Source organism: Muscardinus avellanarius, assembly GCF_963383645.1.
Source record: "Muscardinus avellanarius genome assembly, chromosome: 2".
In the NCBI taxonomy this organism is placed as follows: domain Eukaryota; kingdom Metazoa; phylum Chordata; class Mammalia; order Rodentia; family Gliridae; genus Muscardinus; species Muscardinus avellanarius.
This window is the reverse complement of record NC_137787.1, coordinates 37,534,849-37,560,849: the sequence shown is the minus strand read 5'-3', so window position 1 is coordinate 37,560,849 and position 26,001 is coordinate 37,534,849. Positions and strand designations below refer to the sequence as shown.

The window sequence follows — 26,001 nt, the reverse complement described above, 5'->3', positions numbered from 1 at the left end:
TGATAGCTCTGCCCAAGAACCAAACACAAAAAACTATTTCTTGTTAACACCACATCTCCCTTCACCTAGATGACCACTTCTCCCCTAAACCACAGCCTCCTGCTCTCATCCACAGGAGCCAACTTCTTATCTCACCACCAGACAGACACACACACACACACACACACACACACACACACACACACACACAGGGGCACGCCAAGCAAGGACTGACTACAAGTCTCCATTTGAAAGGCCTCCAGCTTCCCCACAGAGTTCTAAATCGGTGCGCCCAAGAATCGTTTGGCTGGGTACTGAAGGGTGTCATTTCAGGTGAGCTGATGAGTCACGGGACGGCTCACCCAGCCAGGCTGACAGTGAGAATGCTGTCCTCAGCAGGAGCCGGCCCCCGGGGAGTGAGGCTGTTATTCCCCACCCGCCCATCTGCAGCAGCTCCCAGGCCTCCTGGAATCTCCAGACAGGCAGCGACTGGACTCTTAATCCTTCTTCCTCCTGCAAGGAAAAATACCATCTTTCTGTTCATCTCACAAAGCGAACATTTATAGAGTTCTCCAAGATTCAAATCTGCTCAGTCTCTACAGGAGGCAGAACCGCAGAGACCAGTGCCTTTGCTGGGAAGACTCTTCTTTGAGCAGACCTCATCACCCCCTGGATTAGTTTGTGGGCACTATTTATGCCACAAACTGGGTGGCTTAAAGCGACACATTGATGTTCTCACGGTTCTAGAGGCTAAAAGGCCAAAAGCCATGTACAAGCAGGCCGTGTTCTCTCTGAAGGCTCAGGGAGGACCTTCCCTGCCTCTCAGCCTCTGGTGGCTCCTGGTGTCCTTAGCTTGGGGCAGCATCCCTCCAGCGGCTGCCTCGTCCCCACATCAGCATCCTCGTCCCCACATCAGCATCCTCCCTGATGTCTGCACATGGCCTTCTTCCATCAGGACACCAGCCACTGAGTTTAGGGCTCACTCTCATCCAGACCAGTTTCATCTTAATTATATCTGCAAAGACCATTTCCAAACAAAGTTATAGTCTGAGGTTCCAGGTAGATGTGAATTGTGGAGGCGGGGAACACGATTCAACCCAGCACTTCCTGGAAGAGAAAGTACAGAGAAGAGGGAGAGTGAGCCTTCCCAGGTAGGGGGAAAGCATTTGGGAAGCTTGGACCAGGAAGAAGACTGTGGGTGTGAAGGTTGGGCAGATAGGGAAAAAACAGGAGGAGGAGCAGGCCAGGGAGAGAGGACAGCATAAGCAAGAGCCGGGTGGGAGAGGAAGCATCCTGGGCAAGAGACAGGGCGGCGCTGAGGAACCTGAGACCAGACCCAGAGGGCCCCGTGGTGTGCCCAGGAGCAGGCTTTCCCCGTAAGCAGGGGGATCGTTTGCCCACCTCGTCCGCTGGCAGACTCTTCTCTCCTCCTTGACCCCATTTGACTGTCACTTTGGGAAGCCATCCCTGAGCAGCGGAGAAGTTGGACTGTCCTCCCAGGTCCCTCAACCCCGGCGCCCTGCTCATTTTGTTGCTGAGCATTCTGCATGACACTGACCGGATTTCCACCCCGGCTCCACACTTCCTTGTGACCTACTTAAAGAAACACTGTCATGGAAGAAGGGTTGATTCTGTGAAGGGTCCAGAGCGGTTCCCATAGGGGAGGGAGGGGATTGCAACCCAGGACCGGCGGTCTCCTTGGCCTACATGACGGAAAAGAGTTTCAGAAAACGCCACAGACATCGAGATTTATTTTGGAAGCAAGAAGTACACATTCAAGGGAGCATGCCGGCCCTCTCCAGAGTGAGAGAGACATTCGGGGCTCCATGGCTCCTCTCTTTAAGGAAACTTGGGGTGGGGTGAGGATGACATCAGTCCTGTGGTCACAGCTGGTTTATGATCAGCTACTGGATCCTCAGGCTGACCATGGTCTCCACTGTCTGATCCATCAAAAAGCTGCAACGTCCCCCAAACTAGAGGTTTCTCATGATGTTGTTTCTGTCCTGTTAGCCGTACACAGGCTGATTATAGAGTTTTTCAGTTAACTTTAAGATATACAGATTTCTGAGGAATTTGGGGGAGAACTCATTTGAGACATAAAGGGATGAGGAACTTTGGTGCCAACATTTCATAATATAGTTTTTTTACCTATTTCTTTTGTTTCTTCTGTCCTACCTCAGAACCATATCTTCTTCGTGTTTATATATCTAGAATTGAGCATGCAGTGGAAAAGATTTAATTCATTAGCTTCATGGTCAGCCAATAATTGTGTGTGTGTGTGTGTGTGTGTGTGTGTGGTACTGGGGATGGAACCTAGAGGCATTTTACATCCAAGATATACCCCCAGCCCTATTTGTTATTCTTTATTTTAAAACAAGATCTCACTAAGTTGCAGAGGGCCTTATTAAATAGCTGAGGCTTAGCCGGGCATGCTGGCGCACACTTGTAATCCCAGCATTCGGGAGGCTGAGACCTGGAGGATCGCGGTTCGCGGACAGCCTCAGCTACTTAGTGAGGCCCTCTGCAACTCAGTGAGACCCGGTTTCAAAATAGAATAAAAAATAGGGCAGGGGGTGTAGCTCGGAGGTCAAATGCCCCTGGGTTCCATCCCCAGACCCGCAAAAAAATAAATAAATAAATAGCTGAGGCTTAGCCGGGCATGCTGGCGCACACTTGTAATCCCAGCACTTGGGAGGCTGAGACAGGAGGATCGCACAGGTTCGAAGCCAGCCTCAGCTACTTAGTGAGGCTCTCAGCAACTTAGTGAGACTCTGTTTACAAATAAAATATAAAAATAGGTCTGGGAGTGTAGCCCAGAGGTAGAAATCCCCTGGGTTCTATCCCCCGTCTCACAAAAAAAATAAATAAATAAAGTTAAAATAATACAAAAATAGCTGAGGCTGGCCGCAAACCTAGATCCTCCTGTCTCAGCCTCCCAAGTACTGGGATTACAAGCGTGTGCCACCACGCCCAGCAGCAAATAATTTTAGTAGTGTTTATTCTACAGTTGCATAAAGAAGCAATGGATGTGGTTTGAAGTTTTGTTTCATTTTGTTTTGTTTTTTAATTTGAGACAGGATCTCACTATGTTGTCAGGTTGGTTTTAAACCCTTGGGCTTAGCCGGGCGTGGTAGCGCACGCTTGTAATCCCCGCACTTGGGAGGCTGAAACAAGAGGATCGCACGGGTTCGAAGCCAGCCTCAGCTACTTAGTGAGGCTCTTAGCAACTTAGTGAGACCCTGTTTCCAAATAAAATATAAAAAAGGTCTGGAAGTATAGCCCGGAGGTAGAAAGCCTCTGGGTTCCACCCCCAGTACCACCAAAAAAATAAATAAATAAACCCTTGGGCTCAAGCCATCTTTCTGCCTTAGCTTCCTGAGTATCTGGAACTGTAGGAGTGACAAACCATGTCTGCACAACGATTTTATTTTTATTTTGGGTATTGGGGATGGAACCCAGGGGCATTCCATCTCTGAGCTATACCCCTACCTCTATTTATTCTTCTTATTTTCAAACAGAGTCTCACTAAATTGTGGATGGCCTCACTAAATTTCAGAAGCTGGCTGGGAACCTGTGATCCTCCTGTCTCAGCCTCCCAAGTACTGGGATTACACGCATGTACCACCACACCCAGGAACAATTTTTAAAAGAAATAGTTAGCCACCATGCCCAGCTAGCCAATGGTTTTTAAAAAGGGCCATAAGCCGGGCGTGGTGGCACACGCTTGTAATCCCAGCATTCAGAAGGCTGAGACAGGAGTTAGAGGACAGCCTCAGCTACTTAGGCCCTCTGCAATTCAGTGAGACCCTGTTTTAAAATAAAGAAAAATATAGGGCTGGGGGAGTAGCTCAGAGGTAGAATGCCCCTGGGTTTCATTCCCAGTATCACAAAAAAATAAAAAAATAAACAAGGGCCAGTTTGCAAACAGTTGGAACCAATACTTGCAACTCCTGAGGTATCCAAAAGGATTCCTGCTAAAGCCCGGTCATAAGTAGAAAAGTCCTTTACAGGTGATTTTTTTTTGTACAAGGCAGAACTAAGCTTCAGAATCTGAGAGAGGGAGAGAGAGGGAGAGGGAGAGGGAGAGGGAGAGAGAGAGAGAGAGCACGAGCGCGCCTTGCCTTGCCTCTGCCCGCCTGTTCCCTGAGGCTGGCAGTTCACTACCTTATTTCTTTCTTACACTTCCCTAAGCGCGCCTTGCACTGAGCTGTGCCTCCGGGTTGTTTTCTAGGCAGCTGCGCTTGTTCATATCTACACAGATGGGTCTGTACTGGTCACACATGGAGGCAACGAACTGGGACAAGGTATTCACACCAAAATGCTACAGGTAAAAACTAACCATCGCTCTCTTTACTACATTGTTGACGTGACTGAAATTTGGGGCTCATCTTTCAGGATAAATGATGGCTCTTTGGGTCCAACCTCTAAGACCTTGACTATTTAATTGAACCGCTTCTTACTTATAAAATACAATGGCTGAGGAGACAAAAATCTCAGGCACGTGCAGTACTCCGCCAGGGCTGAGGGATGGGGGGGTTGTGAGTAAAGACACCGCCTCTGGGCCCAGGCGGTACCATGGCACTGCCCCATGCAAGAGAACCAAGAGTAGGAGGTTTTTAGCATTTCTATTTTGAGACCCGTAGGTATCCATTTTTTTATTTTATACAACAGTGTTAGACTTCTGATATTTTATTTTGACATCTAAGGGCAAGTATTTCATCAACCATCGTTCGCCAATCATTTTAAAGGATATTTTAATATATACACATCCATGCAAGTAGGAAGAATATATCTCAGAAGCAAATAGTAATCCTTTAAATTGAAAACACTTAACTTTATGACAAATATATTTGGGTTTTCTTTCTTTGTTTCTTTTTGTGTGTGTGGTACTGGGGATGGAACCCAGGGACATTCTACTTCTTTTTTTTTTTTTTTTTTTTTTTTTTTTGGTGGTACTGGGGTGGAACTCAAAGGCTTTCTACTTCCGGGCTATACTCCCAGACCAATTTTCTATTTTATTTGGAGACAGGGTCTCACTAAGTTGCTGAGAGCCTCACTAAGTAGCTAAGGCTGGCTTTGAACCTGTGCGCTCCTCCTGTTTCAGCCTCCCAAGCACGGGGATTACAAGCATGCACCACGACTGTCTAGGGACATTCTACTTCTGAGCTACACCCCCAGCCCTATTTTTTATTCTTTATTTTGAAACAGGGTCTCATTGCCGGGTGTGGTGGCACACGCTTATAATCCCCGTGCTTGGGAAGCAGAGACAGGAGGATCACGCAGGTTCTTAGCCAGGCTCGCTGGCTTAGGAGACCCTGTTTCCAAATAAAAATATTTTTTACAAAAATAGGTCTGGGAGTGTAGCCCAGAGGTAGAAGGGTTTCCAGAAACTTCATTACCACGAAAGAAAGAAAGAAAGAAAGAAAGAAAGAAAGAAAGAAAGAAAGAAAGAGAAACGAAACGAAACAGGGTCTCACTGAGTTGCAGAGGGCTTCACTAAGTAGCTGAGGCTGTCCGTGAACCACGATCCTCCTGTCTCAAACTCCTGAATGCTGGGATTACAAGCGTGTGCCACCACGCCCAGCTATGACAAATATATTTGATTGTTAAAGTACATGACTGTCACTTTTCACTACCCAGCCCCTTAGCTCCTTTAGAAGATATATTACACCTCCCACATTTAATGGCTCTAGAGGACTCCTCAATTCAGGTTTCTGTGAGCACCATCTCCCTCCCTGCTACCAAAGCTGCCACAGATACAGGTACAATACCCGGGCCTGACCAATTCTGAACCCCACTTGCTGCAGAAAGACAGTTCAGGACTCATCTAAGGCAATCAGCATCCTTTTCTGGAACAGATAAGCAGAGAGAAAGGCACCAGCCTTATCTGTCCTTTCTGGTTGTTTAGGGACCGTGCTGGAGGCCAGGGCTGGCAGTCAGTTCTGTACCATGAATGAAACTTGCCTGCTGTCGCAAGCAGCACGGCCATGTAAGAAAAATAGACGTGCAAGAGGCTGAGAGAGAACCCGGCCAAGAGCACAGAGCCCTTCCTTAGAGCCACACTTGCCTAAGGCCAGCTCCACCAGCCAAGTATGGTATGAACCCAAATCCCCTTGGCTTTTCACCACTCAGAATCAATGAAATTGCCCTTTTCTTAAAAAATTGCCTTTTTCTGGAAAGACAGGAAACCTACAGACATCTTGAGAAGGTGGCTTTTTGTTTGTCTGTTTGTTTGTTTGTTTATTTTATTCTTTATTTTGAAACAGGGTCTAACTAAATTGTGGAAGTCCTAAATGTCAAGGCTGGCCTTGAACCTGCAATCCTCCTGTCTCAGCCTCCCAAGTACTGGGATTATAAGCGTGCGCCGCCATGCCTGGCTAGAAGGTGGTTTTTTGCTTGCTTGTTTGTTTGTTTGTTTTGCAAAAACAAAGATGACAGCAGTAGAAACAATGCTTCTTTTCTAACTTTCCTCCCTTTTTTATTTTTTATTGTTTGCTTTCATATTAGGTAGCTTAACTTCTCTAAACATTTTCTAGAAAAACTAGAAAAAAACAGAATTTTTAAAAGTGAACAGCAAATAGTACAGAAATAAAAGCAAGTGGGAACAAAGAAAGCAACCTAGTGAGACCCTGTTTCCAAATAAAAAATAGAGTTGAGGTGTCGCTGGAGAGGTAGAATGCCCCTTGGTTCCATCCTCAGTACCATCAGGGTGGGACACACACAGACACAGACACACCTCCTTGCTGGACTTGAAAACATTTCTCTTTCCCACAGGTGGCCAGCCGGGAACTGAAGATCCCCATGTCGCACATGCACATCTGTGAGACAAGCACAGCCACGGTGCCTAACACCATCGCTACGGCCGCGTCCATCGGTGCAGACGTCAACGGCAGAGCCGTGCAGGTGACGCCTCCTGGCTTCTTTCCCCCGTGGACTTTGCCACATCTCTTGTTTTCTTAGCTGGATACAGGCACAGTGGTTATCTTCAGAGAAATCACCTGCGTCACTAAACCTAATCTAGGCATGACCAAATCTGGAGCGTGTATTAGTTGGAGTGAGCTAAACTGTGGTGACAAATATAAAACGTAATGGCTCAAAGACAACAGAAGTCCGCTGTTTTGCGTATATATCAGTCTAGACGGAGTGTGTACTCGTGTGAACACCCAGGTTGGGCAGTGCCGGTTTTCCCTGGCACGAACGAGTTCTTACAGGCAGATAGGCCAGCTGACCACAGCCAAGTGGATCTGGTGCAATTAGAGTGCTGCCTTCAATGGAGTTCTACCAGGAGCTCGTACTTGGAGCTTTCTTTTGTACTTATTTTGTAATTGATGGTTGTTAGGGGGTTTTGGTTGTTGTTGTTGATGGTGGTGGTGGTGGTGGTGGTGGTGGTGTGGTGTGTGTGTGTGTGTTACTGGGGATTGAACCCAGGGGTATTCTATCTCAGAACTATACTCCCAGTCCTAATTTATTTTTTATTTGAAAATAAAAAATCCCCAAGTACTGGGATTACAGGCATGCACCACCACACCCAGCTGTAATTGATATTTTTAAAAAGCACTGCCAGAAGCCAGGTGAGGCCCTCTGCAACTTAGTGAGAACCTATTTTAAAATAAAGGATAAAAAAATAGGGTTGGGGATATAGCTCAAAGGTAGACTGCACCTGGGTTTGATCCCCAGTTCCACAAAAAATAAAATTAAAAAATTAAAAGCACCACTAGGCATGGTGGTATGTGCCTGTGATCTTGGTACTTGGGAGGTTGAGAAAGGAGGATCACAGGTTTGAAGCCAGCTTCAAAATCTTAGGGAGGCTCTCAGCAACTTAAACCCTATTTCCCTTGCCAGGCGTGGTGGCTCACGCTTGTAATCCCCGTGCTTGGGAGGCGGAGATAGGAGGATCGCACAGGTTCAGTCAGCCGTGCTGGCTTAAGAAACCCTATTTCCAAATAAAAAGTATAAAAAATAGGTCTGGGAGTGTAGCCTGGAGGTAGAAGGGCTTCCAGGAACCCCAGTACCTCCACAAAAATAAATAAATAAATAAATACCCTATTTCCCAATTTAAAAAAATAAAATACGGTTGTGAGTGTAGTTCAGAGATAGAATGTCCCTAAATCCAATACCCAGCATCAAAAAACCGCTATATCATAGTCTTTAATACAAATATCTGATGGATGTACTTTGGGAGTAATATCTACTATATTTTTCATGTTTCTGTTACAAACTATTCACTTTTCTATCTGAAGATTATAAGGGGCATACTCCCCAGGGACACTGCACCGATGACTCCAAGAGGAGCTGCTTTCGGAATCAGTCTCACCTATATGGTGCCATCTCCAGGAGGGGCAAAAAGCAGAGACTTTTTTGGGGGGGAGGGGGACTGGGGATGGAACCCAGGGGCATTCTACCTCCCAGATACACCCCCAGCCCTATTTTTATGTTTTATTTTGTCTTAATTTATTTTATTTTATTTTTTGTGTGGTCCTAGGGATGGGACCCAGGGGTCTCTACCTCTGGGCTATACTCCCAGACCTATTTTATGCTTTATTTGGAAACAGGGTCTCACTAAGTTGCTGAGAGCCTCACTAAGTAGCTGAGGCTGGCTTCGAAACTATGCGATCCTCCTGTCTCAGCCTCCCAAGCGCGGGGATTACAAGCGAGCACCACACGCCCAGTTTTTTATGTTTTATTTTGAAACAGAGTCCTATTCAGTTGTGGAGGACCTCACAAAGTTGCTGAGGCTAGCCGTGAACCTGCGATCCTCCTGTCTCAACCTCCCAAATACTGGGATTACAAGTGTCCGCCACCACACCCAGCTCACAGAGACTCTTTTTGCTCAGAACAAATTTGTGAAAAACCTGAAATTCATGAGATTCTATTTATTTACTTACTTACTTACTTACTTACTTACTTACTTACTTGGTACTGGGGATTGAACCCAGGGACATTCTACCTCCAAACTATACCCCCAGACCTGTTTTATTTTTGTTTTGAAACAGGGTCTCTTTAGGTTTGATGAGAATCTCACTACTTGCTGAGGCTATCCTCAAACCTGTGATCCTCCTGTCTCAGCCTCCCAAATACTCGTATTACAAGCGTGCGCCACCATGCCTGGCTATGAGATCCAATTTAGAACAGGATAAAACACAAAAGAGGAACAGATCCATATGATGGGAGTTGTCAGTCTAAACTAAGCATTAGTCCATCTTCTAGGGTACTGAGTTTTAGGTTTCTTTTTTTAAGGACCAGACGTTTTGTGGCTCTAGGATGTTTTAAAGCAAATTTTCCACTTCACATCCAAAGCTCAGACCCTCGGTGTAGTGGTTTGGTGGTGGATGGATGAAAAGACCGAGGGACAGACAGAGAGTTGAATGTTTCAGACCCAGCAGGACACCGGCATATCACTGCTGCAGACTCGGACGCACAAACCGCAGGGGAAACAGGATGCTTCTATGATTTATTTTAATGGCTGTGAAAACACATGAGAAAGAAGAAAGTACAGAACAAGATGTAGAAAAAGAGACAGAATTAAGAACCTGGTTAGTCTGTGAAAGAGGATCTGAGAATAACAACTCAGCTGAGCCCATATTTTCACAGGAAGTGAACCAGCAAAGAAACACCCTTCCAGTGACTGACAGTGTCTTTAGGGGCAGGGCCTGTATTGCCTCTGTGTCCTCAAATGCTCTGGAGCGGGCACCTCATAAGCACTCACTGACCTGGTGAATGACTAGCCAATGGTCTTTCACGCAAACCGCACGACAAAGCTACTTTCTGATGTCAAGTCTCTTCTTTATTTCTTTAAGAATGCTTGTCAGATCCTTCTGAAACGCCTGGAGCCAGTCATGAAGAAAAACCCAGAAGGCGCATGGGAAGACTGGGTAAGTGTTCCTCCCTGTTTGTTACTACAAACGAGAAAACATCACAAACCAGCGCTGCGAGGGCGTCCCAGAGCGCGCGGCCCCACGTAGAAAGAGCTCCTCTGTGTCTCCATACAGTGTGCTTCTCCTCCAACGTTGGAAAGTTCTTCCCCAACCAAGCAGACTTCTGTGAAAGGGTAGGATTACCAAAGTTTGAGAAGGCTTCTCCAGGGTGCGTACGGAGAAAATGCACAGGAAACAGTTACTGGGAATGTATGAAGAATACGCAGAAGGCTTCACCCACTCGAACAAAAGCCTTCCTAAGCCCCACAAAACTACTGATGCTTGAGGCAGAGAAGAAGACAACTAAAAAGCCTAGCTGCTATTGAAAAGGCCCCAAGGAAATGACTCACTTAATCTAACTTTATGATACCTTGCATCTCTTCTCATTAGAAGACTTAGGTCACGTAAAAGGATAAGACAGGAGGATCGCACAGGTTCGAAGCCAGCCTCAGCTACTGAGTGCGGCTCTCAGCAACTTAGTGAGACCCTGTTTCCAAATAAAGTATAAAATAGGTCTGGGAGTATAGCCCAGAAGTAGAAAAGCCCCTGGGTTCCACCCCCAGTACCACCAAAAACAAAAAAAGAAAGAGAAAAGAAAAGAATACTTAGGTCACAGTTGGGCACACCATACTAGAGTTTGAATGCTTAGAAATGAAGCCCCTTAGCCAGATGTGGTGGCACATCCCTGTAATTTCAGTACTTGGGAGGCTGAAACAGGAGGATCACAGGTTTGAGGATAGCCTCCACAAGTAGTAAGACTTTCATCAACCTAGCAAGACCCTGTTTCAAAATAAAAATAAAATAAGGATGAGAGTGTATCTCAGAATGCCCCTGACTTCAGTACCTAGTACCAAAAAAAGCCACAAATAATCTGTAAATGTAGTGCCTATACCCTATACATCCAGCCAGATTTGTGTGTGTGTGTGTGTGGTTCTGGGGGTGGAACCCAGAGGATTTCTACCTCCGGGCTCTACTCCCAGATCTATTTCCTATTTTGTTTGGAAACAGGGTCTCACTAAGTTGCTGAGAGCCTCACTCAGTAGCTGAGGCTGGCTTTGAACCTGCGCGATCCTCCTGTCTCAGCCTCCCAAGCGCTGGGATTACAAGTGTGCGCCACCACGCCCAGCTCAGATTCTATTTTATATTTACTTAATCCAGACTTCTACCCTCAGTCAGAAGAAAATTGCCAATGTGCCAGCTGAGGAAAAAACTATCATGACGAGTAATATAGAAACTATTAAAGATGAGCAAAGTACCAACAACAACGATCAGATGTCAATGTGATACATAGAGTATTTTCCTTGCACCTATCAAATGGCATGTTTGCTTTATTTTAACTATGTCCATCCTGCAGATACAAGCAGCATTTGAACAAAGGATCAGTCTTTCAGCCACTGGATACTTCAGGTAAAAATTAAAATAATATATCAACTTAGCTGAGAAATTTTAAAGTAACCCAATTGCTCTAGGCCAAAGTTCTCTCATTTGTAAGTAGGATTTTATTATATGATTGCTGAGAACTATTCTAGGCTCAGATTTCTGTTTTCACATAGACCTTTGAGTTAAGTCTCAAATAATATTAAAAAAATAAAAATATTCATTTTAGGTTAAACACACCACTTTGATTTACCTAGCCATTATTTGCTATTCTTTATTGTGACTAATAAAAAGATACTATCATTAGAAATAGCTTGCAACTCACTTTTACAAATCTCCCTTCATTCATCACAAAACCTTTCTCTTGAAGCGTCTTACCTGACAGGAGGAGATGGCTGGCTGATGATCACATATCACTCCTTATACCTGTGTCAGTGGGGGGAGCCTCAGCAAACACATCTTACTCAAGTAAAGCAAAAAGAGCTCAAATTCAAGAAGTGGGCCGTGTATCGTGGCGCTCACCTGCAATCCCCATGCAGGGGAGGCTAAGACAGGAGGATCGCAGGTTCAAGACCAGCCTCAGAGCTCAGCAAGATCGTCAGGAACTTAGCAAGACCCTATTTCAAAATAAAACATAAACTAGGCATGTGGTGCACACTTGTAATCCCAGTACTTGGGAGGCTGAGACAGGAGGGTCACAGGTTCGTGGACTGCCTCAGCTACTTAGTGAGGCCCTTTACAACTCACTGAGACCCTGTTTCAAAATAAAGAATAAAAACTAGGGCTGAGAGTGTAGCTCAGAGGTAGAATGCCCCTGGGTTTAATTCCCAGTACCACATAAAATAAATAAAAAGTAAAACAAAAAAAGGGTTGGGAATATACCTCACATGTATAAAAACACCAGGGTTCAATCCCCAGTAACAAAAAAATATATATATTAAGAAATGGAAGGTATTAGCTTTATAATCTGATCAAATAAACCACCACATTTTTTTTGTGTGTGTGTGTGTGTGTGGTACTGGGGTTCCTGGAAGCTCTTCTACCTCCGGGCTACACTCTCAGACCTATTTTTACTTTTTTATTTGGAAACAGGGTCTCTTAAGCCAGTGCGCACGGCTGGCTTCGAACCTGCATGATTCATACCTGCGTGATCCTCCTGTCTCTGCCTCCCAAGCGCGGAGATTACAAGCGTGCGCCACCACGCCCGGCCTAAACCACCAAATTATGTATGCACACACAAAGGAAAGAGTAAAGCAAGGCCGGGCGTGGTGGCACATGCTTGTAATCCCTGCACTTGGGAGGTGGAGACAGGAGGATCGAGCTGGTTTGGAGCCAGCCTCGCTGGCTTAAGAGACCCTGTTTCCAAAAAAAATTAAATATATATATATATATATATATATATATACATATATATACATACATATACATACATATATACATACATATATATATATATATATATATATATATATATATATATATATATATATATTAGGTCTAGGAGTGTAGCCCAGAGATAGAAGGGCTTCCAGGAACCCCAGTACCACCAAAAAAAAAAAAAAAAAGAGTAAAGCAAATGCTTGTGAGGGGAAAAAGGAGAAAAAAGATGTACAAGCCCAGCCCTGTGTGCTCTACACAGTGTCCTGTGTTTATGTACCCAAGAAGAGAGCAATCCAGCCCACAAGCTGAATACTTCTTCCAGTGTAAATTAGTGCATGAATGACTGGCCCTTTTCAGTAGCCCCGAGGTATCCTCGGTCCCCTGTGACTTGGGTCAACACCGTCTATAGGGTCCCTCTGGGGACATTTCACCAAAACCAACTGAGTTTCCCAATGTTTCTAAACTGAGGTCCAGGCGAAAAGTCCATTGGCTTCTCCCTCCTAGCATCCTACCTGAGTATCTTCTTTTAAACAGAGGCCCCTGATAACCAGCTGAGTTGCAAATACAAAGCAACAGTTGAAATGAGCTTAAACATCTGTTGAAATGAACACAAAATAAAATGTTATCATAAAAATGTAATAATTTTTGAATTGGATCGATGTTGTTTTCACCTTCCACTGCCAAGCCAAAGGATGTTTCTTCTTCCCTCAGGGGCTACAAGGCCTTCATGGACTGGGAGAAGGGCGAGGGAGACCCGTTTCCATACTATGTCTACGGGGCGGCCTGTTCTGAGGTTGAAATTGACTGCCTGACAGGCACTCACAGGGTGAGTCAAGTCTACCCTTCCCCTTGGCAAGTTAAGTCAACAGCAAAATTATATCTTATAGTAAGAAGCCCATATAACATTATTATGTAACACTCAAATGACAAGAATGGGGTTGTTCAATTAATCTAAGCACTGTGGACACACCTATAAAGATCAGCTACTAAGGGAGGCTGAGTCAGGAGGATCAAAAGTTTGAGGCCAGTTTATGCAATTCAGTGACACCCATCTCCACCAAAAAAAAAATCCAGATTATTTCAGTTCCATAGGAATGTCCAGAGATCCAGCCTTTCCTTGAAAGTTCCACTTAAAAAGACCATGTAGTATGTATGTGCAAGGGGTGCACACTTGTAATCCCTGTGCTTGGGAGGCTGAGACAGGAGGATCACTGGTCCAAGGACAACCTTAGCAAGCGGTGAGACTCTCATCAACATAATGAGACCCTGTTTCAAAATAAAGAATAAAAAATAGGGCTGGGGAATAGCTCAGAGGTCAAATGCCCCTGGATTGCATCCCTAGACCTGCATAATAATAATAATAGTAATAATAATAATAATAATAATAATAATAATAATAATAATAATGATGTCTCCATTTTTATTCAAGAGAGAGAGAGAGAGAGAGAGAGAGAGTGTGTGTGTGTGTGTGTGTGTGTGTGTGTGTGCGCGCGCGCATGCACGCACACACCTTTGCTCACTGAGGATTGAACCCAGGGGCATTCTACCTCCAAGCCATGCCTCCAGCTCTGTTTGTTTTTTAATTGGTAACAAGGTCTCCCTAAGTTGCTAAGGCTGATGTCAAACCTGTGATCCTCCTGTCTCAGCTTCCCAAGTACCTGGATTACAGGCATGCACCACCATGCCCAGCTAGATCTTTTTTTTTTTTTTTTTTTTTATGGTACTGGAGATAGAACTCAGAGGCATTCTAACTCCGAGCTACACCCCCAGCCCTAATTTTTATTCTTTATTTTGAAACAGGGTCTCACTGAGTTGCAGAGGGCCTCACTAAGTAGCTGAGGCTGGCCACAAACCACAGTCCTTCTATCTCAGTTTCCCAAATGCTGGGATTACAAATGTACACCACCACACCCAACTCTAGATCATTTTTAAGAAGCAAACTCATGCCAGGTGCGGTGGCACATGCCAGTAATCTCAGTGGTTGGGAGGCTTAGAACCTGACTGTGGGTTTGAGGCCAGCCTCAACAATTTAGTAAGACTCTGAGCAACTTAAATCCTGTTTCACAGCCGGGCATGGTGGTGCACCTTGTAATCCCAGCGCTTGGGAGGCTGAGACAGGAGGATCGCGCAGGTTCAAAGCCAGCCTCAGCTACTTAGTGAGGCTCTCAACAACTTAGTGAGACCCTGTTTCCAAATAAAATATAAAATGGGTCTGGGAGTATAGCCTGGAGGTAGAAAGCCTCTGAGTTCCACCCCCAGTACCACCAAAAAAAAATTAAAAAAGCCAGCCTCAGCTACGTAGTTAGGCCCTATTTCCAAATAAAGTAAAAAATAGATCTGGGAGTATAGCCCAGAGGTAGAAAAAGCCCCTTGGTTCCACCCCCAGTACCACCAAAAAAAAATATTAAATCTTAGCTGGGCATGGTGGTGCACACTTGTAATCCCCGCACTTGGGAGGCTGAGACAGGAGGATCGCACAGGTTCAAAGCCAGCCTCAGCTACTTAGTGAGGCTCTCAGCAACTTAGTGAGACCCTGTTTCCAAATAAAAATATAAAATAGGTCTGGGAGTATAGTCCGGAGGTAGAAAGCCTCTGGGTTCCACCCCCAGTACCACCACAAAAAAAAATTATCTGAGAAAAAAATTAAATCTTGTTTCATAACAAGAAAATAATAAGGGTGTATTCATTTTGAGTCACCCTTCCATGCCAGTCTAGTATGGAGCTGTATTTCTATTTTCTGTATTTCTATCTTTCTAATAAACTTCTTTAAATCTTAAAAAAAAAAAAGAAAATAATAAAAAGGGATGCGGGCATAGCTTGAAGAATCAATGCCCCTGGTCCAGTCCCCAGTCCCAAACAGAAGGGCAGCAGCAAACGCCTGTGACCACGGATAGCCCATATGATAAAAACTGTTTTCTAACATTTTTCACATCATGACACTCACACATATGATATGTCTACAGCTCAGTGTGGCATGTGACCAGCCGAGGGCCCACCCAGGGCCTGTTTCTGCACACCTGCAGCCCACTTGAAGCTGCACAATAGACAGGAAGCCATTTTTAGAGATCAGCTAGCTTTCAGACCTGCCACTCTGATGGTCGTGTTGCCAGATTCCGGTCAGTTAAGTTTACTTGAATCTTTTGTTTTTGTTTGTTTGTTTTTTAGGTACTGGGGATGGAACCCAGGGGTGTTCGACCTCCGAGCTACACCCCCAGCCATATTTTTTATTCTTTATTTTGAAACAGGGTCTCACTGAGTTGCAAAGGGCCTCACTAAGTAGCTGAGGCTGTCCGCGAACCATGATCCTCCTGTCTCAGCCTCCCAAATGCTGGGATTACAAACATGCGCCACCACGGCTGGCAAATTTACTTGAATTCCAAGTAAACAACAAATGATTTTCTGACACAAATATGTCCCATGTGGCTGGGTGTGGTGGCTCATGCCTGTAATCCTAGTACTTGGGAGGCTGAGACAGGAGGATACAATTTTTCTCAGGAACCTGCAAGTTCAGGTACAACTTTGGCAAATTAGTGATACTCGGCAATCCAGTGAGAACTTGTTTCAGAAGAAAAACATAAAACAGGCTAGGAGTGTAGCTCTATGGTAGAATGTCCCTGGCCTCAATCCTCAGTAACAGAGGAAGAGGGAGAGGGGGAGGGGGAGGAGGAGGAGGAAGAGGAGGAGGAGGAGGAGAGAAGGGAGGGGGATGGGAGTATAGCTTGGAGGTAGAATAACCCTGGGTTCAATCCCCAGTACCAATCCCCCCCCAAAAAAAGCACCATGCAATATTTATTTTATGTTAATTTTACCTGAGGGCCTCAGAATGAATTTTAAATAACCACTAAAGAAACAAACTACCTAGAGCTCCTCCAGAATTTATGGTGCCAGAAAATTAAAATTTGATCTTCCTTGCCCCTCCCAGTTTGCCTTTATAGTTAAAGGCTTAATAATTTCAGTATCACTTTGATCCCTGAAGATAATTTATCCTTTTTTTTTTTTTTTTTTTTTTTTTTGCGGGTCTGGGGATGGAACCCAGGGGCATTTGACCTCCGAGTTACACCCCCTACCCTATTTTTTATTCTTTATTTTGAAACCGGGTCTCACTGAGTTGCAGAGGGCCTCACTAAGTAGCTGAGGCTGTCCGCGAACCGCGATCCTCCAGGTTTCAGCCTCCCGAATGCTGGGATTACAAGCGTGCGCCACCACGCCCGGCTCGATAATTTATCCTTAAAGAGGCAAAACTAACTTTAATTAAAAATAAATCAAAGAAATTAAATGACAGCTACTGCTGCCTGTTAAACAGCATGCCAATTGCCGCTGGCCGGGGTTGTGATTGGGGAAGGGAAGCTGGCATCGATTCATTGTTAGTGCACAGTTATGTCTTCCCCCCCCCCCAGCTATTATTAACATTTTATTTAACCTTACATAAACAGAATTTCATATCACATTGGAGAATGTCTCAATAATTATCCACAGTACACTGACAGGAAGAATTTTAAAAAACAAACTTGAAAAAAAAACTTGTTTTCTGTTGGCATATTCTTATTTTTCTTTTTATTTCATTCCTGTGTTTCTTCTTTCTGAACCTCTGAAGAAATCATTTGAGCTCTAGGAGCCTGTAATGGTCTGAGAAAAAATCGACTCATGTAACCCATCTCCCTCTACCAAACTGTCCCTGTAAGGCAGTTGGGCTTCCAGTTTTGGGTCCTTCTAATTGGCTCAAGTGCTGTAGAGTTTGTGTTTCTTAAAACCTAAATTATATTTATTTATCTGTATCTTTTTGGCACTAGAGATTGAACCAGAGTCTTCCTATTCCCACATTGCACTCTCAGCCTCTTATGTTTTTATTTTAAAACAGGGCCTTGATGAGTTGTTGAGGGTCTCTGTAAGTTTCCCAGGCTGGCCTCAAACCGGTGATCCTCCTGTCTTAGCCTCCTAACTATTGGGATTACAGACATATGCCACTGTGCCCGGCCTGATGTCTGACAGTTTATAACTGAATTCGGCTACTCTCTTTCTTTGGGGACAGTTATGTCTTTTTCTATCCAACATCCTCAACAAGAAACACACCAGCGTTCAAGGCAGAAGCATATCGAAGGCCCACTCTGAGGTGCACCAGCCTCCTTCCCTGTCCAGGTGGAGGCTGGCTGAAGATGGGCACGGTGCCTGAGATGCCATAGTTTGAGTCGAATGAATTGCCAACCCAAAGGGCTAGCTAGAAAGTAGGAACCCAGGTATTGAGCCTGAACAGAGAATGATGTGACCAGACTAAGCCCTAGAAAATGGGGCAGGAAGGTATTGCAGAGATATTCCTGAGACAGACCGAAGACACTTAGGAGTTTCCTATGTCTCCCTAACAATCTATCTGCCTGTAACCAGCTTCAAAACAGAGGGCCAGACCAGTGCACTGTCTGTCAGAGGAGGAAGTCAGTTAGCAAAGTTGAGGTTGGTCCCAACATTTGCCCTCACACCTTCTGAGATCTTACAAATCCCCACACTCACATTACAATCGAGGCTTTGTGATGTAAGCTCCTGAATTATATCAGAACAACAAAGGCAGGTCAAGAGCCAGATGGACTACCAGGCCCAGTCATTTACCAGTGACTCACACACCAGCACGCGTGGACTTTGGAGTCATGTTGGAGAAGTCCAAGCCATGAATGCCAGAGATCTCCCAGGGTCATGCCAGTCCTGGCACTCGATTTAAAATGTTTAGTAGAAGCCAGGAGTGGTGACACATGTATGTGGGAGGCTGAGACAGGAGGATCGCAGGTTTGCAGTCATCATCAGCAATTTAGTGAGGCCATCCAATTTTTTTTTTTTTTTTTTTTTTTTTTTTTGGTGGTACTAGGAGTGGAACCCAGGGGCTTTTCTACCTCCGGGCTATACTCCCAGACTTATGTTTTATTTGGAAACAGAGTCTCACTGAGTTGCTGAGAGCCTCACTAAGTAGCTGAGGCTGGCTTTGAACCTGTGTGATCCTCCTGTCTCGACCTCCCAAGCGCGGGGATTACAAGCGTGCGCCACCACGCCCAGCTCGGCCCTCCAAAATTGAGTGAGACCCTGTTTCAAAATAAAAAATGAAGTAGTGCTGGGGATGTAACTCAGGTAGAATGCCTCTGGGTTAAACCCCCAGTACCACACACACAAAATAAAGCTTAGCAGATTTTAGCTGGCTCTAATGTTGATGGAGTTCAAGTGCGGTGATTTTTTGTTCTGGTGTGTGTGTGTGTGTGTGTGTGTGTGTGTGTGTGTGTGTGTGTGTGTGTGTGTGTAGGGTTGGGTAGGTGTCAGTGGAACTGGGGATTGAGCCCAGGGGTGTTCTACCTTCAAGCTACACCCCAGGCCCGATTTTATATTTAGTTTGAAACACAGTTTCACTAAGTTGCAGAGGGCCTCACTAAGTTGCTGAGGCTGGTCATGATCCTGCAAACCCTCCTGTCTCATCCTCGCAAGTACTGGGATTACAAGTGTATGTCACCACATCAGGCTTCAGTGCAGTTTTAATTCACCAACAGTTCTGGAATAGTCAGAGATTATTTTAAAAAACTTAAAGTTGTATTTTCTAATTCAAGTTTTTATAGGTAGGTAATTTTTATTTTGGACAGAAAATCAGAACAGACATCGTCATGGACGCGTGCTGCAGCCTGAATCCGGCCATTGATATTGGGCAGGTTGGTGCTAGCCCGCGTAAACAGAAGCCCCTTCTACAGCTTGTCATGAGGTACGTAAAAGCCTTCTTCAAAGGATGCGATGTCACAAGGCCTGAAATTGTCCCCTTTCAGATTGAAGGTGCATTTATTCAGGGAATGGGCCTTTATACCACAGAAGAGCTGCAGTATTCCCCAGAAGGCGTCCTGTACTCTCGGAGCCCAGATGAGTACAAAATTCCAACCATCACTGACGTCCCAGAGGAGTTTAACGTCTCTCTGTTGCCATCTTCACAAACCCCACTAACCATCTATTCATCCAAGGTAAGCACCGAACCTGCCCCTGCGCGATGCAGGAGACTAGTGGCACGGCCGGTGAAAGTCAGCGGGTGAAATGGCACATAAAAGGCCACTGCTACCCAGACCAAAGCCCGTGGGTGACTCACCCAGGAGAAACCGAGACTCAGAAGGATAAGTGATCCACCCAATGGAAATCATGGCCAAGATCCTCTCCCACTGAAAACCTTAAAGTTCATCAGAAAGCTTGCCTTCTTGAGAGAATAACATTTTCATTTAGAAAATGAAACTACACTATTAAGTGGGATGAAAGCTCGATGTACTGGGAATGGTGGTGCAGGTCTATAATCCCAGCACTTGGGAGGCTGAGACAGGAGGATCACAGGTCTGAGGTCAGCATCAGCAACTTAGCAAGACCCTCAGTAACTTATTGAGATCCTGTTTCAAGATAAAAAAATAAAAAGGGCTGAGGATGTAGCTCAGAATAGGGCTGACAGAGGATGCAATACAGAACAAGAGCTGGCCCTACCCTCTAGTAGCTGGTAATCTAATGTTGGAAGTTTTAAAATAAATGTGCTTTCCTGCAGGGCCTCGGGGAGTCCGGGATGTTCCTGGGGTCTTCTGTGTTCTTTGCCATCGCTGATGCGGTAGCCACAGCGCGCCGAGAGAGAGATGTAGCTGAGGACTTCACGGTGAAGAGCCCAGCCACCCCAGAACGGGTTCGGATGGCCTGTGCAGACCGCTTCACAGAAATGGTATGGAATTATTGTTTATATTTCTAAAAGGTTATTTTTCCATTTCCTGTTTCTTAGAGCTCTTGGGTAAATTTATGACCTAATTTGTGTCTAGCTAATCAAATTACAAATGATAAAAACAAATCAATTAAGCCAGGCATGGCGGCGCTCTCCTGTAATCCCAACATTCAGGAAGCTGAGACCAGAGGATCACAGTTCGCTGACAGCCTCAGCTACTTAGTGAGGCCCTCCACAACTCAGTGAGATCTTGTTTCAAAATAAAGAATAAAAAAAATAGGACAAGGGATGTAGCTCGGAGGTAGAATGCCCCTGGGCTCCCATCCCCAGACCCATGAAGGAAGGAAGGAAGGAAGGAAGGAAGGAAGGAAGGAAGGAAGGAAGGAAATAAGAAAAAAAGAAAGAAAATAAAAAGGGCTAGAGTGTAGGTCAGAAGTTGAATGTCCCTTGGTTCAATCCCCAGTACCAAAAGCAACTAAGCTGTAACTTTGGTTTAGTGCTGGCTTCACATGCTCAATGTCCTGGGTTCCATTCCTGGCACGTAAAAAAAAAAAAAAAAAAAAAAAAAAAAAAAAAAAAAGCAACCTAATAGCTAAATGGGAAGCATCTGATCAGTTATTCCAAAGTACTGCTATTGTAAGGATTCCCTATTCCCTCCCTCCCTCCTACCTTCCCTGCCCTTAGACAAACACAAAAAATAACCTATGTGTCATTCGGGCATATCTGAATGTCACTCTGCATGTTCCTATGAAAACAGAATGCACACAGCCTGCCTGTCACTGAGGGACAATTCCGTCTATTCCAGCTGCCGCCTTCCTGCTTCGTTCCATTTCATGGCAATCTGTGCCCAAGAGATAAGACTAGGCAACTATTTGTTCAGTGCAGACGCACCAATCCTAACCTGCTGAGTATTACAGATAAGCAACATTTGAGAGGCCATCAAAGAGTCCACCCTTTACCCATTTCCTAAAAATATCCTAATTTGAATCATAATAGTAGCCAGCATCGACTGTACATCCACTAAACATTTCATACATACCACCTCTTTTCTCACTACATTTCTATCAGGTCAGCTAACTACTCTTATTTCCTTTACTTTGCTATTTAGAAAACTGAGGGGTGACAACATGGCTGAGATTCAAACCCGGGCCTTCTAGCACTGCTGCGGGATACTGCCTCCCAGAAATGATACGCCGCTTCCTGAAAGGAAGTGGGTGTTTTCATATTTCTGTATCAAAAGAAGCCCATAAGCCAGGCATGGTGGCACACACTTATAATTCTGGTACTTGGGAGACTGAGACAGGAGGATTGCATGCTCAAAGACAGCCTCAGCAAATAGTGAGACTCTCATTAACCTAGCAAGACCCTGTTTCCAAGTAAAAGTAAAATAGGGCTGGAGGAGCTGGACTTGGTGGCACATGCTTGAAATCCCAGCATTTGGGAGGCTGAGATACGAGGATCACAGTTGTAGGACAGCATCAGCTACTTAGTGAGGCCCTTTGCAATTCCTTGAACCCTGTTTCAAAATGAAGAATAATAATTTTAAAAAAAAAGAGCCGGACGTGATGGCGCACACTTGTAATCCCCGCACTTGGGAGGCTGAGACAGGAGGATCGCGCAGGTTCGAAGCCAGCCTCAGCTGGCTTAAGAGACCCTGTTTCCAAATAAAATATAAAATATGTCTGGGAGTGTAGCCCAAAGGTAGAAAGCCCCTGGGTTCCATCCCCAGTACCACCACCAAAAAAAAATAGGGCTGGGGGTGTAGCTGGAAGGTAGATTGTCCTTGGGTTCCATCCCCAGTACCAAAAAAAAAAAAAAAAAAAATAGGGCTGGTGTTTAGCTCAAAGGTAGAATGCCCCTGGGTTCAATCCCTAGTGACACACACACACACACACACACACACACACACACACACACACAAATACATATACACAAAAAAGCCCTCATATTTAACAAACAACAGACCTCTTCAACTGGCCACAGAATGAAAGAATAATGTAGAAATATTGCTTCAAGGGAAGTATTAAAATAATTCATTTCCAGCCAGTTGTTGTAGTGCATGCTTGTTATCCCAGTATTTGGGACGCTGAGACAGGAGGATTGTGGGTTTCAGGATAGCCTCAGTTACTTAGCCAGACCCTCAACAATTTAGTGAGACCCTGTTTAAAAATAAAATACATTGGGGGTATAGCTCAGAGGTAGAAGGTCCCTGAGTTCAATCCCAGTACCCAAAAAAAAAAAAAAATTAATTTCTTTCCCCTACATGATCCACTCCTCTTCCCATCTCCAAACCTAACTCAGCAACGTTTTTTGTATTCCAGTAATGTCAATTACTCGGTGAGTTCCCTCCAAGTCTTCTCCCAGTCAAAGGGTGTGAGTTCATCCAGTTCCACTTCATATTGCAATGATGAGCACTGCCTCCTCTATGGGCAGGGTCAGGAAACTGGCGCCTGAGGCAAGATTCCTCTGTGCTGATATTAGCCTGTAGGGCTATCATCTGCCCATTCCTGACCTCGCTCATGCCATGGTAACTGCAGAATCATGTCAGCTCATACCCCAACAGCAAGAGCACTTCTGAGTGTGTGTGTGTGTGTGTGTGTGTGTGTGTGTGTGTGTGTTACTTGGGTGGAACCCAGGAGCCTTCCACTTCCAGACTATTAAAAAACAAGCTCTCGATAAATTATTAAAAGGCTCACTAAGCTGCTGAGGTTTACTGTGAACCTGGATTCTCCTACCTCAGCCTCCCAAGTACTGGGATTAAAGCATGTGCCACCAGGTCCAGCTTCCGCCAGCCCTTTTATTTTCTATTTTGAAACACAGTCTCACTAAGTTGCTGAGGGTCTTGTTAAACTGCTGAGGCTGGCCCTTGAACCTATAATCCTCCTGTCTCAGCCTCCTAAATACTAGTACTACAGGTATCTGCCACCACACAGCTTAATCTTTTCTAGAAGTGAGAGTGGTCATAAATGGGTCTTAGCTATGGTCACTCATTATGCAACTGCTTGCCCATCTAATTCACTAAGCAGTTCCAGGTCCCAGGCACACCCAGGGAACTGGCAATGAGCAAGACAATCTCTGTCCACTTGGTGTGTACTTACTGTTGGGGAAGCCAACAGAAACAAACACACTAGAGAAGGTCAGCAGCTGAATACTATGAAGCCAACTAGAAGAACAGGGGGCTACAAGGTGAGGGAGAGGTTATTTAGATCTTTGCTAGAGAAGTTCTCTCTGGGGCTGTTAATACTGAAACTAAAGCCTGAACAAATGAAGTGAATAAATTAATAAATGATGGTCAAGTGTAAAGCTGGTAATGGTGTTTTCTGGGCAGAGAATAGCTAGTGCCAGGCCTGCAGCATTTTCAATGACTTCAAAGTAGCTCTCAGAAGAGCCGGGCGTGGTGGCGCACGCTTGTAATCCCAGCATTCAGGAGGCTGAGACTGGAGGATCGTGGTTCCCGGACAGCCTCAGCTACTTAGTGAGGCCCTTTGCAACCCAGTGAGACCCTGTTTCAAAATAAAGAATATAAAATAGGGCAGGGGGTGTAGCTCAGAGATAAAATGCCTCTGGGTTCCATCCCCAGACCCCCCCCCAAAAAAAATGTAGCTCTTAGAAGTAGCTTTCTAGGCCGGTGTGGTGGCGCACACTTGTAATCCCAGCATTCGGGAGGCTGAGACAGGAGGATGGTGATTCGCAGATAGCCTCAGCTATTTAGTGAAGCCCTTTGCAACTCAGTGAGACCCTGTTTCGAAATAAAAAATAAAAAATAGGGCTGAGATGTAGCTCACAGGTAGAATGCCCCTGTGTTTCATCCCAGTACCATACCAAAAGAAGAAGAAGAAGAAAAGAAGAAGAAGAAGAAAAGAAGAAGAAGAAGAAGAAGAAGAAGAAGAAGAAGAAGAAGAAGAAGAGGAGGAGGAGGAGGAAGAGGAGGAGGAGGAGGAGGAGGAGGAGGAGGAGGAGGAAGAGGAAGAGGAGGAGGAGGAGGACGACGACGAGGAGGAGGAAGAAGAAGAAGAAGCACCAGCAGCAGCTTTCTTAAGTCTCTAATGTGGTCATCTTCCTTTGACAAGTTATCAAGATTCCAATTCAAAATAAAAACTAAAAAGGGTAGGGTATGAAGCTTAGAGGTAAAATGCCCGTAAATTCAATCCCTAGTACCACAGAAAGAAAAGAAGAGGGAAGAGAGGAGGAGGAGGCGAGGGAAAAGAAAGACAGACAAGCAAGTCTAATCCCAGCATTCAGGAGGCTGAGACAGGAGGATCGGGTTCACGGCCAGCCTCAGCCACTTAGTGAGGCCCTCCACAACTTAGAGAGACCCTGTTTCAGAATAAAGAATGAAGCCGGGCGTGGTGGTGCACACTTGTAATCCCAGCATTTGGGAGGCTGAAACCAGAGAAGCCTCAGCTACTTAGTGAGACCTGTTTCAAAATAAAAAATAGGGCTGGGAGTATAGCTCAGAGATAGAATGTCCCTGGGTTCCATCCCTAGACCCACAAAAAAATAAAAAAAAATACTCCAACTAGAATGGCAATCATTCAAAACACAAACAACAACAGATGCTGGCGAGGATGTGGAGAAGAGGGAACTCTTAAGACATTGTTGGTGGGATTGCAAATTAGTGCAACCACTTTGGAAAACAGTATGGAGAATCCTCAGAAGAATTGGGTATCTACCCAAAAGAAAAGAAACCAAACTACCAAACTAATGCATGTGTATCTATGTTCATAGCTGCACAATTCACCATAGCCAAACTATGGAACCAGCCAAGATGTCCATCAACAGATGAATGGATTACAAAACTGTGGGATATATACACAAGGGAATTTTACTCAGCCATTAAAAAAAACTCAATTACATCATTTTCAGGGAAATGGATGGAACTGAAGGACATTATGCTAAGTGAGATTAGTCAGTCACAAAAAAATAAGAAAACAGATGCTTTCCCTAATATGTGAGAGTTAGGGAGAAATGGGTCATAGGAAGAACTCTTGAAGGGGGAAATCCTATAGAGGAGCAAACAAGTCAACCTAAAGGAGGAGAAAGGAGGGGGGAAGAGGAAAATCTCTAAAACACACAATGTACTTAAACATATCGAAGTCAATCACTAAGCCAAGCAAGGGAGGGAGGGACGGGGAGGGAATGGGGTGGGAATTGGGTAGGGATTAAATCAGCGATGTGTACATGTTTGTACACACAAGTTTTTTTACCCCAATATGATGTTTGAATATAATGCACCAATAAAAAATTTTTTAAAAAATTAAAAAAGAATAAAAAGAATAAAAAATTGGGTTGGGGGTGTAGCTCAGAGATAGAATGTCCCTGGGTTCCATCCCCAGTACTGTAAAAAAAATACATTGGATATATATAAATATATTTGCATATTATATATATATGTATATTAGAAACACAGATACTCATACTCTCTGTATTCTGCCTTGGAATACTGTTGTCAAGACAGAATTTGTTCTGATGAGTAAGAAGGTCAGAGGTCTGTGTATTAGGAAATAAGCTCTGGCAAGTTCAAAACTTCTTTGAATAACCTCCTCCTAGCCATAAGGTAAATAACAGCCTGCCTAAATCTATTTCTTAAACATAAATGATGTTAAAATACTCTGTACTTTCCCCTTGGAATATAATAATGTATGCAAAAAT

The 26,001-nt window shown here is 44.6% G+C and overlaps 1 protein-coding gene across 1 annotated transcript in view; it reads left to right on the top strand.

Annotated features, from left to right (window-relative positions):
• LOC308279787 (aldehyde oxidase 2) overlaps positions 1-26,001 on the top strand; it is a gene marked incomplete at both ends in the record, with an annotated part of 92,487 nt that overhangs the window by 61,739 nt on the left and 4,747 nt on the right. The window contains 8 exons of the mRNA XM_080719956.1: positions 4,211-4,306; positions 6,754-6,882; positions 9,777-9,851; positions 11,248-11,300; positions 13,362-13,476; positions 19,259-19,324; positions 19,436-19,624; positions 20,185-20,352. Coding sequence (XP_080576082.1) covers positions 4,211-4,306; positions 6,754-6,882; positions 9,777-9,851; positions 11,248-11,300; positions 13,362-13,476; positions 19,259-19,324; positions 19,436-19,624; positions 20,185-20,352 — 891 coding nt within the window. The remainder of the gene's footprint in view (positions 1-4,210; positions 4,307-6,753; positions 6,883-9,776; positions 9,852-11,247; positions 11,301-13,361; positions 13,477-19,258; positions 19,325-19,435; positions 19,625-20,184; positions 20,353-26,001) is intronic.